The 15,210-nt window shown below is 41.1% G+C and overlaps 1 protein-coding gene across 1 annotated transcript in view; it reads right to left on the bottom strand.

Annotated features, from left to right (window-relative positions):
- The window catches only part of SLC35D3 (solute carrier family 35 member D3), a 53,560-nt gene extending 43,004 nt beyond the window's left edge, over nucleotides 1–10,556 (bottom strand). The window contains exon 1 of the mRNA XM_075864301.1: nucleotides 9,952–10,556. Coding sequence (XP_075720416.1) covers nucleotides 9,952–10,387 — 436 coding nt within the window. The 5' untranslated portion in view covers nucleotides 10,388–10,556. The remainder of the gene's footprint in view (nucleotides 1–9,951) is intronic.
- Between the last annotated feature and the right edge of the window lie 4,654 nt (nucleotides 10,557–15,210).

Raw genomic sequence — 15,210 nt, forward strand, 5'->3', positions numbered from 1 at the left:
GAGGGAGCATTAGTAACAGAAGCAATTAGATGACCTATCTATCTCCAAAATCTGTGGACAATTGGGCACGTCCATAAAATGTGGAGGCGAGAGCCTATCCCATCACACACCCTAAAGCATAAATCTGATACATCTGGATAAATGGCATGTAACCTAGTCAGTAACATGTAAGCTCGGTGGAGTACTTTAAGCGATGTGTCAGTGAGTGAGACCTGCCAGCTGTTTTTGCTTAGTGACGTTTAGCTTTGGTGCCAGCACTTAAGAGACAAAGTGAAATCAAAGTCAGATTCCCACTGTAACATAAATGGAAGTTTGTTCTGATGCTGTGTCCAATTCAACACACTATAGAGACGAGACAAGCTCCCAGGGGCTACAGGATGATATTCAGATGTACTCCATAGAACTAAATTCTAATTTAGTAAAGAGGCTATTGAAGGAGGATAGGAAGTAAAATATCTGTTGCTTTCACCACCATTGACCAAGGGTTGTGTTAACCAACATCAGTTTACCTCGCTGTAGAAAGTCACCTAATGTACCCACAGCGCCACCAACTAAACTTTCCCTGGAGGAAAAGCTGGTTAACTAAACAAAGAAGTCAGGATAGATAGGCTAGATTGCAACGTATATTTTAATCAGAACTGGCGCCACAAGAGGTTGGAGAAATAAGCAAAAGGGGCATGTTGTTTAAGAGTAGAAGGCAATGGTAACGTAGTCCACAAGAGTGTTGACCAAGGTGTGGGTGCAAATAGATTTGCTTCACTAGTAACCCAAAGGAGGCAATTTCTCCAGCCTGTATCGGGCTAACTGCACAATCCAGGCAGCAATGTGTTACTTGACTAGATTAGATACGGACATGGCATCCACACCCTTGTGGAGATACATAATGTTCCTGGCTATGCAAGGTCTTTTTTTGAGACCATACAAAGGAGAAGACTTATTTTTGTAATGCTTGGATGTGTGACCTAGTATTGGGAGGTTGCGAAACAGATAGAGAAACCTCGGCAATAGCACCATTTTTACTGAGTGTATTCTACCTATCCATGACAAATACAGGCGGTTCCATTTCAGTAAATCTGACTTTAGTTTTTTTCAAAGGGCAAAATAGTTCCATTTATATAATAGGTGTCATATTAATTGAGGGGATTTTTAGGCAAGCAGCGGAGATAGAATAGAACGCGTTTAGTGCTGTCATAAAAGGACCCTTAAACCCCATCATGGCGAGAGTTATTTGTAGATAGAACCAGGACAGAGTATAAAAAGCCTTTTCTATATCCAATGCCAGGATTGATAAAGGGGTATTTGAACAATTATCAACCAGGCTTGGAAATCATGGTAATTAGGGCCATAAGGAAATCTGAATAGATCCCAGTACCATGGAAAATATAGCTAAACAGATTCACTAAATGGGGGAGAAAGAGAGGGAGACATATTTATTTGTTATATTTCTCTGTCAGGTCATCCAGGCCTGTAGCTTTACCCAGTTTAGGTCGTTTAACCGCCTCTTCCACCTCCTCCTTCATAATAGGAGAATTGAGGTATGTTAGGACAGCAGTAGATAATTGTGCCAAATTAATGTTCTCCAAAAAGGTATGGGTAGGGGACGCAAAGGGGATGGAGGGTGCCTCATATAGTTTCTGGTAATATTCAAATAACGTAGACTATGTCTTATCCGGACTGGGTAACATATGACTTGGTTGGACCTGGATTTTATGTCTAGTATTTAATGTTTTCTTTTCACAAAGTTTACGAGCTAGAAGCTTATCAGGTTTGTTAGCCTGATGAAAATAGATGGCTTGAGTCCATGCCAATGCCATTTCAGTTTTATGTGTAAGTAGTGTATTAAGCTCCAACCTTGTGTCCCTTATGAGTTTCTGGAGATATTTGGAGGGTTTTCAGAGGTGGTAGATTTCTAGCCTAGCAATATTATGCTCCAAATCCTCCTGTACTCTAGTTCTTTCTTTTTTTTAGCCGAGAAGCCTAAGAAATTAAGAAGTCTCTAATAACCGTGCCAGCCAGTATACATCTATTGACACTGAGGGGTCAGCATTAATGCGAAAGTATTAATCAATTTTCTCTCGAGCCTTAGTGGCTATATTGGGATTAGTCGGTAGGGCTTCATTAATCCTCCAGGTATATGGCATTTTTGTATGGGGACCATGGTTGAAGTCTGTGAGGACCATATCGTGGTCAGATCAGGCACATATGGCATGATGAGAAAAGGACATGGTAGTGAGACAGAATTACTGAGGATCCAGTCAAGTCTGGAATAGTGGTGATGTGCTGGGGAGAAGTAAGTATAGCCTCTGGTCCTAGTGTTAAATTCTCTCCAAGTATCAGAAAGGCATTTAATATGGCAATCTTTTGCACCTGGGATCTAACTGGAGAGGATGTCGCTGTAGAATCTATAAAAGGGTGTAAAGTGAAGTTGAAGTCTCCACATAAAAACAGTCTAGTATACTCAAGTTGGGTTAGCAATTCACATAAAGATAGAAAAAATTCTATAAGCGAGTCATTGAGATCGTAGGTATTTAAAATACATCTTTTATTACTATAGAGATCTCCCATCAAGATTAAATAATGCCCCTGTGAATTAGTGAATCTCTTGGTTACTTGCAAAGGCAGAGAGTTACAGATAAATGTGGAGACTACCCGACTTTTAGTGCAAAACATGGAGTGATAGTGAGTGTGATAACGCAGGTTGAAAAATGTAGGGTGGGAGGGAGGATGAAATTAAATTCCTGAATGCAAAGAATATCTGGATTTTGTTTTGCATAATCAAAATATGCTTTCTGTCTCTTATGCCGAGAATTAAAACCCCGGACTTTAAGGCTTAGAATTTTACACATGGTAAGAAAGAGGAATATGCTAATGCTCATGTGAAGGGTGGGTAAACAAAAGGACCAGTACTGTCATTGAAAAAAAGAAAAGGCTCGTGGACATCACAATTCTAATAAAATAAAAACGAAGAAAACCTTAAACGAGAGTCAAAAACTCTCTAAAACACAATGTTTAAGAGGGTGAATGTGACCTAATATCGTGGCCATCCGACTCCTCCAACAGTGTAGAACAACATCAAAGATCATACAGTGGCAGTGGTCTAGTAAACGTTCATCACATGTTGGTCTAGGAAAAAGGACCACTCATGAATGAACGACAAAGAGCAGATGCAGTAGTAATAGGACATGTGCAGTGGCGTAACTATCGCCGTAGCAGCTGCTACGGGGCCCGCGGCATGAGGGGGCCCGTGTCGCCCGCCGGCACGGGCCCCCACCATGGCCGGAGGCTCCGCTAGCAGCCTCTATGGCTGCTACAGCGCGACGCCACTGAACACTACGGCAGAGCAGGGAGGCATCTCCCCGCTCTGCCATTAAACAAAAGACATGTATCCCCTATCCAAAGGATAGGGGATACATGTGTGATCGCTGGCAGCGATAAGGAGAACGGGTGACTGAAAGTCCCCTGAAGTTCTCCATCACAAACCTCGGACTTCCGGGGTCTGTGTCGGCAGCTCCGGAGAAATGAATGGAGCGCCGGTCCCTCTTGTGCGCATGCGTGACCAGCGCTCCTTTCATTTTTAGTGAGCTGCGCAGACGCCGGAAGTCCGAGGTTAGTCATGGAGAACTTCAGGGGACTTTAAGTTTCCCGTTCTCCCTATCGCTGCCAGCGATCACACATGTATCCCCTATCCTGTGGATAGGGGATACATGTCTTTTATTAGGACACACTGTAGGTCGCATTTTTTTGGGAGGGGGGACGCTGCATGGCGTTCCCTACAGGGGGGGGCTGTATGGCGTTCCCTACAGGGAGGGACACGCTGTATGGCATTCCCTACAGGGGGAGACACGCTGTATGGTGTTCCCTACAGGGACGACGACGCTGTATGGCGTTCCCTACAGGGGGGGGATGCTGTATGGCGTTCCCTACAGGGGGACGGATGCTGTATGGCGTTCCCTACAGGGGGGGACGCTGTATGGCGTTCCCTACAGGGGGGCTGTATGGCGTTCCCTACAGACCCCCCCTGTAGGGAATGCCATACAGACTCCCTGTAGGTAACGCTATACAGCCCCCCTGTAGATAACTCCATACAGCCCCTTCTGTAGATAGCGCCATACAGCCCCCCTGTAGATAGCGCCATACAGCCCCCCTGTAGATAGCGCCATACAGCCCCCCCTGTAGATAGCGCCATACAGCCCCCCCCCCCCTGTAGGGAACGCCATACAGTCCCCCCCTGTAGGGAACGCCATACACCCCCCCTGTAGGGAACGCCATACAGACCCCCTGTAGATAACGCCATACAGTCCCCCTCTGTAGATAGCGCCATACAGCCCCCTCTGTAGATATCTACAAAGGGGGCTGTATGGCGTTATCTACAGGGGGGCTGTATGGCGTTATCAAAAGGGGGGGTTTGTAAAAAAGGCACTATCTACAAGGGGGGTTGTGTGACACCCAGGGGAGGGGGGCCCCAGTCAAAAGTTTGCTATGGGGCCCAGTCTTTCCTAGTTACGCCCTTGGACATGTGCTATGATGGGGTAACATTGTTTAAGGTTAAACTGTAAAGTAATCATAAGTAAATGAACACACATGGGATGGAGACCTCGTGACTCTCATAAGGTGTATAATCACCTGCAATCCCAGGCATGTTTAGATTCACTTACTGATGATTTTACAACCTCATCCACTGGAAGTTTGTTCCAAGTATCTACTGCTCTTTCAATAAAATAATATTTTCTGACATTGCTTCTGATCTTCCTTCCTCCAACTAATTTCAGATGCTGTCTACTTGCTTTTTTGATTAGTATCTTATGAAAAGCACTTTCCTCCTGAACCTTAAAACAATAACTATTGGAGGCATAAACAAGAAGCACAACTTATTGATTTTGATCACATTTAATCACTGATAACAGAACTGTGGCAGTGGAAGGGATAGCAATTGGCTTTGCCCGTGAATGAATGATCTGTCCCACCATCCCCAAATTCACATATTGGATTGAATATAATCTGAAAATCTTCCCATAGATTGTGTAGATAACAGTGCATGATGTCAAGGAAGGAGCATAGAAAAAGAGCTGAACTTAAAGAAGCTCTGTCACCACATTATAAGTGCCCTATCTCCTACATAAGGAGATCGGCGCCATAATGTAGGTGACAGTAATGCTTTTTATTTAGTAAAACGATCTGTTTTCACCACTTTATTAGCGATTTTAGATTTATGCTAATCATTGCTGAATGCCCAAGTGGGCGTATTTTACTTTAGACCAAGTGGGCGTTGTACAGAGGAGTGTATGACGCTGACCAATCGGCGTCATGCACTCCTCTCCATTCATTTACTTAGCGCAAAGGGATCCTGCTAGATCCTTATGTGCTGTCTTATACTAACACATTAACGATACTGAAGTGTTTAGACAGTGAATAGACATTCCACGGGATGTCTATTCACAATCTCTGCACTTCATTACTCTGTCTGTGGTAGTTACAGCAGAGGAAGCGTAGTCTCGTTGTAACCTGTCATCTACCGCGTAATCTCGCGAGACTACGCGTCCTCTGCTGTAACTACCACAGACAGAGTAACGAAGTGCAGAGATTGCGAATAGACATCCCGTGGAATGTCTATTCACTGTCTAAACACTTCAGTATTGTTAATGTGTTAGTATAAGACAGAACATAAGGATCTAGCAGGATCCCTATGCACTGAAAAAATGAATGGAGAGGAGTGCATGACGCTGATTGGTCAGCGTCATACAATCCTCTGTACAACGCCCACTTGGTCTAAAGTAAAAATACGCCCACTTGGGCATTCAGCAACTCATTAGCATAAATCTAAAATCACTAATAAGTGGTGAAAACAGATCGTTTTTCTAAATAAAAAGCATTACTGTCACCTACATTATAGCGTCCATCTCCTTATGTAGGAGATAGGGCACTTATAATGTGGTGACAGAGCCTCTTTAATTAAACTTTCATGTCCTACCTAGCAGCAAAATCTGGCTGATGTACTCATTGTAGCTTAACTGCACTTAGATTAGTATCAGGAAAGTAGACCAAGTCCAAGCTCCATTAGGCCACATTCAGACGTGGCGGAATTTCTGTTGAACTCTGCTGTGGACAGTCCGCAGTGGAATTCTGCAGCAGCCGTTTTTTACATTTGTTTCTATAGATTTTTAGAAAACTTAGTTCAGACGTTGCGGAAATTAACAGTGCGGAAATTAGGCTGCGGTGCAGAATTTCCCCTCCGCAGCATGCTCATTATGTTGCAGAGGAGCAGCATAATTTCACTGCAGATTTCAGCCTTTGCAATGCAAAAACTGGAATCTGTAGCAGGTCCACTGTGATATCTGCAACGTTTGAATTACCTGTCAGATATGCAAATGTTGGTGCAGATTCGTTGCGTAATTGCCCCGATTCTGCACCAACATTTGCAGCGGGTATATTCAGACATGGCAGATTTGTTGCAGAAATTTCAACACTCAAAATGGTTTCTAAATATGTGAATGTGGTTGTTTCTGCAGCATGTGTATGGATCTCTGCAAACCCCATTCAGATGATTCGGATAGTTGAAAAAATGTCTGCAACAAGTCTGCCATGTTTGAATATACCCTAAAAGGGGTTGTACAGGATTAGAAAAACATGGCTGCTTTCTTCCAAAAATAGTGCCACACCTGTCCACAGGTTGAGTGAGGAATTGCATTTACTTCAATGGAGCTGATACCTCACAGAACCTGTGGACAGGAGTGGCACTGTATTTGGAAGAAAGCAGATATATTTTTCTAATCCTGTACAACACTTTAACATGCATGCTAGGTTGCTTTTTTCTAAGGGGGTTTAGGCTAAACATTCAGTCTTAATTAATACTTGATTAGGAGACTTTGTCTATGGAGAAAACCAAAAAGTTTAAAGCATCTATTAGATCCTTTTGTCTTGTTACAAATATTCTCTTACAAGGAAGCCTGGGGTGCTCTTAGGCCTCATTCACACACATTGCAGATTTGGTCAGTGTTTTGCATCAACATTTTAAAGCCAAAATCAGAAGTAGATTCAAAGAGAGGAACTATACAACTTTTTATTTTATTACCCCGGTGTTTAGGATCCAGTCCTGGTTTTGGCTTAAAAATACTGATACAAAATACTAACCAATTCTGCAAAGTGTGAATGAGGCCTTAAAAAAATCCATATAAGGGTATGTTCACATGGCTTATTTTCTGCCATTTTTTGGGCTGTAAATTGTCGAAAAATGGCGGAAAAATTGGAAGAAGAATGCCTCCAAACATCTGCCCATTGATTTCAATGGAAAAAACGTTGTTCTATTCCGACGTGGCGTTTTTTACGCAGCCGTTTTGAGAAAACGGCGCGTAAAAAAACGCCCCGTATAAAGGAGTGCATGTCACTTCTCGAGACGTTTTTGCAGCTGTTTTTCATTGACTCTATAGAAAAACATCTCCAAAAATGGCCGTAAAAAACACTGCAAAAAACGCGAGTTGTTAAAAAAAAAACGGCTGAAAATCAGAAGCTGTTTTCCCTTGAAAACCGCTCCGTATTTTCAGACGTTTTTTAGTAAGGGTGTGAACATACCCTAAGGGCGGGTTCACACATGGCGGATTTTCACTTAAATTCCGCTGCGGACACTCCGCAGCGTTAATCCGCAGCGGAGCCGTTTCTCCATTGACTTTCACTTTAATTTCGCAGTGTTCGTTTACACGATGCGTACAATTCCGCTGCGGAGCATAGGCTGCGGAGCGGAATGTGGTGTCCGCAGCATGCTCTGTCTGTTGCGGAGCAGTGGCGGACTGGTTGCGGACTCATGGCGGAATTTCTCCATTGACTTCAATGGAGATTCTAAGTTCCGCAATGAAGTCCGCAGCTGTCATGCACATGTTATGTGTGGTGCGGAGCGTATTGGTTTTTTAACATGACATTTCTTCATTCTGGCTGGACCTATGTATTTCTAGGTCTACAGCCAGACTGAGGAAGTCAATGGGGCTCCCGTAATGACGGGAGCGTTGCTAGGAGACGTCAGTAAATAGTCACTGTCCAGGGTGCTGAAAGAGTTAAGCGATCGGCAGTAACTGTTTCTGCACCCGGGACAGTGACTACCGATCCCAGTATACATGTATCTGTAAAAAAACATATAAGTTCATACTTACCGAGAACTCCCTGTTTCTGTCTCCAGTCCGGCCTCCCAGGATGACGTTTCAGTGGAAGTGACGGCTGCAGCCAATCACAGGCCAAGCACAGGCTGCAGCGGTCACATGGACTGGCGCGTCATCCAGGGAGGTCGGGCTGGATGCCGAAGGAGGGACGCGTCATCAAGACAACGGGCGGTAAGTATGAATTTCTTTTACTTTCACTAGGGAAAGTGCTGTCCCTTCTCTCTATCCTGCACTGATAGGGAGAAGGGAAGCACTTTTCCTGCAGTCCGCAGCGGCCAGTCCGCATCAATTTTCTGCACATTTTGTGCAGATCCGCAGCCGTAATCCGCAACCCGGATTAGGTGCGGCATTGATGCGGACAGTTGCGGAGGAATTCCGCCATGTGTGGTCATGCCCTAAAGCTGATTTTGAAAGCTTTACACATTTCAAGCCATTCCACATATGTGTCAATGGAAAACTTTATTAACTGAATCTTCAAGCCATGATCGGAGTTATGTAAGATAAATCAAGTTTCTTTAAACTTGTGGTCATATATAGTGCAATTATACTGAATGACAAGTGTGTAAGAGAAATAAAACTCACACAAATAAGGTTGGTATGGAGAATACTGATATTACTGAGTGCACCTTTTTGTCTTTATATAGCGGAAACTACTGAAGAAATGTAATTGTATCTAGCAGTGTCTTTGGATACTACTTATTTTTAGATATCTGCACAAAACAAGACTGCAGATTTCTTCTTCATGCTTTTTAAATTAGCATGATAATATGGGAGAAAATCATGGATGTTAAATACAGTACAATCTGACATAATAAATACAATGTTAAACTGAATAAGTTCATAAGAAGACAGGTTAATGGGTGATTTCACGAGAGTTGCGGGGGTGACTACAAAAACATCAGACTTGACACAAATTCATTATGCCAGATTTTTTTCTTCTTTTTAATTGTATTTAAAGGTTAACGAAAGATGTATTGTGTCTAGTACCACTATATTTATCTTACAAAATATGACAATATTGTTTAAGAAATATTATATTTTATATGATAGCATTAGGTGAAAAACCTGATGTCAACAGGTCTCACCGACCCATTCATTCATTTATACTGCATACTGCGTATGCTTACAGTATATGTCTATGAGACAAAGGCATGATTATACAGGTAAATCATTTACTTGTACCCAATGGGACTTTTGGGACAAGGATATTGTGTACTGCACACATAAAGCAACCTAATGACAATCATTCCATCTTATAACATGGTAAAATATTCTTGCACATTGCAAAGATACTATTGTTGGGTGTTTACTAATAATTCATGTTGATTTCATGATTTCTGTGATTGATTTAATGTTGCCATTGCAAGTATCTGGAGCAAGCTAATGTATAACTTTGTCACCCTGTCCTCAGTGTCTGCTTATGAACCCATCACAGTCATTCTGAAATGATAAAAAGATCTAATAATTGAAAAGATAAAGTAAAGGTAAAGCAAGCAGGACAAGTGCTGCAAAACTAGGGAGCAAGGAATTTAAGGCTTCTGTGTGCAGCTTATAAAAGTGACATGCATATTTATATGTATATACAGGTCCTGGGATAAGGTAGTGATCATGGGGACACTTTTTCCTGCCAGAACACTACAGTTACCATCTCCAGAGCCTGAACTGGCTGCTTCAGGAGCAGTAGGTTGCATTAAAAGGCATAATAAATGTAGATAAAGCAGACTTTAAGTTTCCTGCAATTTGGGACCCTGCTCCACATCTGTACATGCACTGGAAGGCATTGTATGATAATTGATGATGTACTTACCTGCCAGAGCAGCCCCACAGGTGGTAATGATAACAGCAGTGAGCACCCCTACAGAGGGCAGCCCGTTCCTAAGCACCAGCACTCCAATTAATAGGGTCACCAGGGGCAGACATCGCTTGAACACAACGTACATAGGAAGACTAAGTCCTCGAAGAGACCACAATGTAAGGGTGGACTGCAGAGTGGAGAGAACTGTTACCCCTGCAAAGATCCGTGCGAGCTGGAACCCATATGGAGGAACAGATATCTTCCCACAGCGCCTGAGCACCTCCAGTGTGAGAGCTGCAGTGGAGCTGGTCATGCACTGCACTAGGGTTAGGAAGGAGAAGTGGTACTTGCTTATTAGGAACTTGAGCAGGATGTTGAGGGAGCCAGAGAACACCCCATGTGCTATAGCCACAGAGATCCCCAGGAAACGTCCCTTGCAGAGCTGCATCCTGAGTACCAGGCAGAAACTGAGCACCAAGAAGAGTTTCTGCACACAGAGGGGAATCCCCTTATGTCTTAGCGCTTGCCTGAGACACTGTGCACTAACTGAACCCAGTGAATCCCCTTCTAGATACTGTGTGCTCAGCCTATGGACAGCAGCTGTGGAAGCAGCATCACCTCCCTATTGGTGAAGCTGGAATAGAAGAGGAGGAAAAAGTAACTCCCTGGATGAAAACGATCAATAGGGGAACAAAAATTATACTATGTATAGGATAAGTGAGTGGAATGCCTCCCCCTCCCCCACACAGGGACCAGTCTCTGACGCATTTGGACAAAGGGTACCTATGAAGATTCGATTTAGTCAATTCTTTGTGAGTAGTCTGAATGTTTTCCTTAAGTCAGTTCAAATAATGGGTTGAATGATAAATATTATATCAAACACTGCATTTATAAATATATATATATATGTGTGTGTGTGTATATATATATATATATATATATATATATAGATATATATCTGTATAGATATATATATCTATATAGATATATATCTATATATGTCTATATATAGATATATATACATATATACAGCTATATATATATATCTATATCTATATATATATATATATATATATATATATATATATATATATATAATTATACATCTATCTATCTATCTATCTATCTATCTATCTATCTATCTATCTATATATATATATATGGTCTCAATGACCAAGGGATCAATGAGGTAATTGATTGGCGACAGAGGTCAGAAAACAATAGCACTGTGGTAACGGCAGTATATATAGAGTGGCTATCAAATATACTATACACCACCAGGAGTACTGTGATCACTCAGGACATTTGACCAAACTACTCTCTAGCTTCATATGTTGCAGCCAGGTGCTGTCTTGCTGATTTTTGTTATTGTTGTTATTATTATTATTATTCTTATTATCATTAGTTTCTTTTTATAAGCATGTCATAGCCAGATTTCTGTAAAAACAAAATATTTGTGAGCAATTGAATTTATTACGTGCATCTTTAGTTTGAAGATTATTACAGACTCATGTAAGAAAAATAAACTCTGGGTTTAATGTTTGGGAGGTCACAATGCTGTAGCAGTTTGGAAAACTTAACTTTAACCATGAATGTATAGTTATTACAGATCTATTCGTGTACAGTTTGTATACTGATAACTGGCTGTATAATACATCTGTTCTGGTTGCATTGGTAACAATAAATACAGAGTACAGGAATGAGTGAGGTTACATGGATCATCGGACAACGTGTTGAGCTACTGACACTTGAGGAAGCTGCACTGCACAATACTCAGCATGCTGTAGCTCACTTGTAAGTTATATGTGTGGGAGTCCTCCAGTCCTGAAAGAGTTAATTGCATGTTGCTTTGAAGGCAGTGTTGCAGAAGAAAACATGCCAGTGGTTAGGTCGGCAGTGTGAAGGAGTTGGGGCATCCAGGGTAAGGTCCTAGTATGGCTCTTGCCCACAAGCTGAGAGGGTGAAGCAATGCTCTGTGGAGCTGGCAGTGCTCTCTGATGAGGCGTGGTGCTGAAGGACAGCAGCTTCCCATTACTGGTGCGGTGTGTCACAGCATTGCGGCAAGTGCATGTGGCCAGACAATTGTTGCAACTTGTGACATCATATCCTAAGATTTATGGAGGTGTGAGGGATAAAATCAGGACATCCTTACTGCACATTTATCTATCAGCCTGTTCTAGCGTTCAATATGGAGCTTAGAAGGGGACACACACCTATAGGGGCACACACGGGCACACCTATATGGTTTTACAACAGGCATCAAGAGAAGTATGTGCCCACTGCTGAAAGTGATATCTCTTGCTGAGCTCCCTCAGACTTTTTTTTTTCAACTAAAAAATAAATAATATGATTCATATATGTGTGTGCGTGTGTGTGTATATATATATTTATATATTTGTTCTCTAATTTCTAAAGATGGGTAACCAGAATTTGATTGTCAGCAGATCGGGTGAGACATAGAGAGTTATTCAGTTGTACAGATGCTAACGTTGTAAGGTATGTAAAAGACCAATGGAAGACTTGCCCAGGTTTTACAAGTACTTTGGAAGCTAAGCTAGGTGTTCCGCTTCAGTGCTGCTTATTCTTCCACTCTAATGAGTTGGTCTACCTTATTTTTCTGGTGTGCAATGTTGGGCTTGATGTAGATCTCCACAAGGCTGGGAGAATTAGCTAAGCACCTACCAGCAAATGTTGTATAAGATTATTTCTCTAGCTACTTTTGCCATTTTTTAACATTAGTCAAGCATACACATGTTTATTTATAACTAAGGAAAACATTTTTTTAATTATTGCAATGTATGTGGTTTAGCTTAACAAAACATTTCTATAATAGGTTTTTATTAATAATTTTGTACCGCAGTCACATGCTCGATCTCCAGCCTGTCTGTCTCCTCTCCTGAGGATATATGTATGGGTTAGTTCACACTGAGTTTTCAGCTCTGTTTTTTTTTAAGTGGTTTTGTACCACACACGTTTTTTTGTTTAGGCGTTTTTTGAGGCGTTTTTACCTCTTCCTTCAACAGGCCAAGGAAAAAACTGTGAGCGGTTCTTGCCAAAAATCTCATCGAAAAACGGCCACGACCGTTTGCATCATTTTTTCCCATCTCCCATTTATTTCAATGGGATTTTTCAGGCGGAAAACGCCTCAAGAACGGCCATGTGCCTTTTTTTTTTTTACTGCGAATAGACAAAAACCGCTCAGGAAAAAAAACATCTCTGTCTCCCATTGAAATCAATGGGAGGAGATTTGGGGTATTTTTTTGGCGGTTTCCACATCAAAATCAGTGCCAAAAAACTGTGGGAATAGCTGAATTATGATAAAGTTGAGTGTGGTCACATTCTTTTCTCCAGAAGTGCTGGGAGCATACTGTTTACATGCCACCAACACTTCCACCTTCTCATTTTGCAGCGGTAAATGGCCACTATCCCATAGAGCTGGAATAGGGGGCAATTATGTTCTTTCTATTTTATGTATTGTCTTCCGGTAATTATGTATGGTGATCATTTACCTTATAAAGCAAAATACATTTATTAATTTCCATTATAAATAGGAACTTGGTATTACCCTATCCCTCTCTTTATAATAGTCATGCTCGACCAGATAAATATGTAGCTGATAGTCATAGTATTTATATATGAACACAACTGGGTGTTGTAACAGCTTAGTTCCAAAAATATATTGGGAGCATCTGAATTATAAACTGCCGCATCATGGAAACTGTTCTTGCCAGCAGATGTTTTCCAGCAGTTGTACGTTAGTGACACTGGCACCTGACATTAGTGCTTGGTCCTAGCACTTGTTATATATTTGAACAAAATCTGCATTAAGAAGTAATATATTAAAATTCCATATACATTTACATCTCTCTGAAAAGGGAAGACGGGGGGTCCTGTCAGTCCATACTGACACAGCCTCCAAAAATTTATTTCAGTCATCTAAAAGCCTTTGCTTTCTTGCTTTAGGAATCTTCTTGCAGAATGCTTCTAGTGAAGATATGTAGCTGTCTTGCATACGCGTCATTTTTAGATCTAATCCCAAATTTTCAATAATATTCAAGTCTTGGACTTGAAGGAAGGCCATTCCAAAATCTTAAAAAAAAAAAATTATACAGCTAAAGTATGTTTTGGAGTATTGTCTTGTTCCAATTTCCAGCCTATTGTCAGTTTCAGCTTCTTCACTGACTGTGGGACATTGACTACTAGTCTCTGTTGATATTTAACAACCAAAGCAATTGCATCAGACAAATGTCCCCAGAGTAATCACTCACTGGTGGATGGAGACACCAATAGCAAATCCGTTAGAGGTATGCAGACATTAGCAATAGATAACCTACAAAGGAAACGTCTGTAATCACACCAAGCATAATACAAAAAATACTTTATTTAGATATACAATACATAAATATATTAAAAATGGATCATACAGCGCAAGAATAAGGCGTGGTTTTTCTTACGGTTATTTTATTACTGATAGCCTATTCAGTGTACACTGCTTCACTGTGGGTTTAACTAGTAACTGTTTGAGATTGAATTCGCTATATTTTCTACATATCAGCACCCATGACACATTATTACTATGTCCTCCTTTGGGTATATGACAAATTATTCTTGCACTGTATGATCCATTTTTATTATATTTATGTATTGTATATCTAAATAAAGTATTTTTTGTATTATGCTCAGTGTAATTACAGACGTTTCCTTTGTAGGTTATCTGTTGATATTTAGTAGAACCCATTCTTCACTATTTCCTCACAATATTTCCAGTGCCACTAGCTGACACCCAACAGTAACAGTGCACAGCGAACGGGAGGTTTATGGTAGTGACGCGGTGGTTTTTGCCTTGTATATATATATATATATATATATATATGTAACCAGTCTATAGTCTAAGAGATTTCTACTTGGTCTTACCCGTCTTGCCTTCACATATTTCTCCAACTTCTATTTTTTATGGACATTGCAGTGGAAATTGCAAGAAGTAAGGTTTAGATATCCATTTTTAACTTTTTTCCCAAATGTTTGCATAAAACTGTGTGTGTGTGTGTGTGTGTGTGTGTGTGTGTGTGTGTGTGTGTGTGTGTGTGTGTGTGTGTATATATATATATGTGAGAAATATTCTATTTGTGTCAATACTGGCACCCTAGGGGTTGATGAAGATGATAATATCCAGATATATTATGTTTTCATGTCAGGTATTGCAATGTGCTTATCTTACAGTGTTTTGACATTGTAGTCAGGCTTTGAAACTTTGCATATGTAGCAGTGCGC

This window comes from Rhinoderma darwinii, chromosome 4 (assembly GCF_050947455.1).
Source record: "Rhinoderma darwinii isolate aRhiDar2 chromosome 4, aRhiDar2.hap1, whole genome shotgun sequence".
In the NCBI taxonomy this organism is placed as follows: Eukaryota; Metazoa; Chordata; class Amphibia; order Anura; family Rhinodermatidae; genus Rhinoderma; species Rhinoderma darwinii.